Source organism: Coffea eugenioides, chromosome 10, assembly GCF_003713205.1.
Source record: "Coffea eugenioides isolate CCC68of chromosome 10, Ceug_1.0, whole genome shotgun sequence".
In the NCBI taxonomy this organism is placed as follows: Eukaryota; Viridiplantae; Streptophyta; class Magnoliopsida; order Gentianales; family Rubiaceae; genus Coffea; species Coffea eugenioides.
The window spans coordinates 16,658,732-16,661,064 of record NC_040044.1 but is presented as its reverse complement, the minus strand read 5'-3'; the positions used below and the strand labels follow the sequence as shown (position 1 = coordinate 16,661,064).

Sequence of the window (2,333 nt, the reverse complement as noted above, 5' to 3'; positions counted from 1 at the left end):
TCATAACATTTTGTCTAGCTTGATGGCCTACTTTTGAGGCACTACATCCCTATTTTTGGTTTAAGGGATTGTTTGTATATATTTGTTAAACTTATGTGCCATACTGTTGGAGAGCACCCTAACTTGCTATTTGTATGAATCTCGGTATGTGAATATGTGTTAAGTGTTCTATTTTCCTTTTCCTTAATGTTCATATTGATTTTATTTACAAAAAGAAAAAAAAGATTAAATTAATTAATTAAAATATCCTCGCTTAATTGCTTAATTTTTATCAATAGGCATAACTAGGTTATGGATCGACAAGTTAGAGGTAAAGAACGTGGGAGATCAACTAGACAACACCCTGAGGTTAGTGGTGATAGGGAACCTGAGGTCAATCAAGACCATGGTCAAGAGGGCGTGGCCGGAGACCCAGTGGCCACCGCGATCAATAGAATAACTGATGTCTTAGAGCGCATGACTGAGTACCAAGCCCTTGGACCGGTGCATCACCAAGGAGGCCCAATCGATACTGAGGATCGGGCATTAGAGAGATTCTTGAAGTTTGGACCTCCCACGTTTTATGGAGGACCAGAACCTGAGGTAACAGAAGGTTGGTGGGAGAGGATTTCTGACATTTTTACAGCTCTAAATTATGCGGAGGAGAGACAAGTGACTTTCGCAGCATTCCAGTTTGAGGGAGCTGCTCGTTCCTGGTAGAACCTAGTTAGGGTTAATTGGGACAGGAACCATATTCCTAGAACCTGGGCGAACTTCACAAGGGAGTTCAACGCCAAGTTTCTTCCCCCTTTCATCCAAGAGAAAAGAGAGGATGACTTCATCAAGTGTAGGCAGGGGGCGGTGAGTGTCGCCGAATATGAGATTCAATTCACGAAACTGTCCCGTTTTGCTCCTGAATTGGTAGCCACGGAGCAAAGGCGTATAAGGAGATTTGTGCAGGGACTAAACGTGGAGATCCAGGAGGGATTAGCTGCTGTTCGGATAGACACCTTTGTTGATGCAGTAGAGAGAGCTCAAAGGGTTGAAGTTGCCAAAGCTCAAGTAAAATCTTTCCAGGCTAAGAAAAGATTTGCCCCTAGCAGCAGTCGAGAGCTGACTTATGCAAATGCTCCACCGGCCGAATTGGGTCGAGGAACGGGTGGAGTAAATAGTCCTGGAGCACCACGAGGCGCTCTAGCGAGAGGAGTTGGGGCAAGAGGTGCCGGGGAAAGAGATACCGGAGCTAGAGGAGGATCAAATGGAAGGGGTCAACCTAGGAATGCCTCGCAAGGAGGTCGTGTGACAACCCCTCAGGTAACTTGTGGGTATTGCAGGAAAACTGGTCATACCGAGGACGGATGCTGGAGGAAAGAAGGAAAGTGCTTGAGGTGCGGAAGTAGCGAGCACCGGATTGCCGGTTGTCCGAAAACACAAGAAGGTGGTACCCCGAGTGCTAGACAAGCCACTTCTGGAGGAAGTAAGCCGAAGGTTCCTGCCAGGGTGTACGCCATAAACGATCAACCCGTACCTGATTCCTCGAAAGTTGTGGAAGGTACTCTTCCAATCTTTCACCGATCAGCTAGAGTACTAATTGATCCTGGCGCAACTCATTCATTTGTGAATCCAACTTTTATGTCCGGAATTGATGTAAAACCTGTTAGATTACCCTTTGATCTTGAAGTTAGGACACCCATGGGTAATAAAAGCATAATCACTACCCTGACCTATAAGAACTGCGAATTCTGGGTTGGAGAGCGTAGAATGCTAGTAGATCTAGTCAGTTTGGACATATAATGGTATGATGTTATTATAGGAATGGATTTTCTAGCTCATTACCATGCTAAGCTTGATTGTAGAGCAAAAGTGTTAGAATTTTGGATTCCCGGGGAAGCAACCCTGAAATTGGATGTGAAAGGCAGGTTAGCATCGTCTGCTATGAATTCGGGAATTCGGGCAAGGAAAATGTTGTATAAAGGAGCGCAAGGTTTCTTAGCCTTCCTGATTAATGCTCCCAGTGACCAAGTAAAGTTGGAAGATGTGCCAGTGGTAAGGGAATATCCAGATATTTTTTCTGAAGAATTAAAAACATTACCTCCAGAGAGAGAAGTGGAATTCAAGATTGAACTAGTGCCGCGAACGGCTCCGATTTCTAAGACTCCGTACCGAATGGCTCCTACAGAGCTAAAAGAATTAAAAATTCAATTACAGGATTTATTGGAGAGAGGTTTTGTTAGAAAAAGTGATTCGCCATGGGGAGCACCTGTTCTATTTGTTAAGAAAAAGGATGAAAGTTTGAGATTATGTATTGATTATCGAGGATTAAATGAAATTACAATTAAAAATAAATACCATCT

General features: G+C 43.8%; 1 protein-coding gene across 1 annotated transcript; it reads left to right on the top strand.

Annotated features, from left to right (window-relative positions):
• Positions 1-291: 291 nt before the first annotated feature.
• Positions 292-1,773, top strand: LOC113750516. The gene is made up of 2 exons (XM_027294483.1): positions 292-695; positions 762-1,773. Exons 1-2 carry the CDS (start codon positions 292-294, stop codon positions 1,771-1,773), a joined length of 1,416 nt encoding a protein of 471 aa, XP_027150284.1.
• The last annotated feature ends 560 nt before the right edge of the window (positions 1,774-2,333 follow it).

Excerpts from the sequence above, each read along its gene's own strand:
- LOC113750516 (XM_027294483.1), top strand. The coding sequence starts at position 292 with ATGGATCGACAAGTTAGAGGTAAAGAACGTGGGAGATCAACTAGACAA. Across the intron at positions 696-761 it reads GAGGGAGCTGCTCGTTCCTG|GGAGTTCAACGCCAAGTTTC; the intron begins GTAGAACCTAGT and ends GAACTTCACAAG.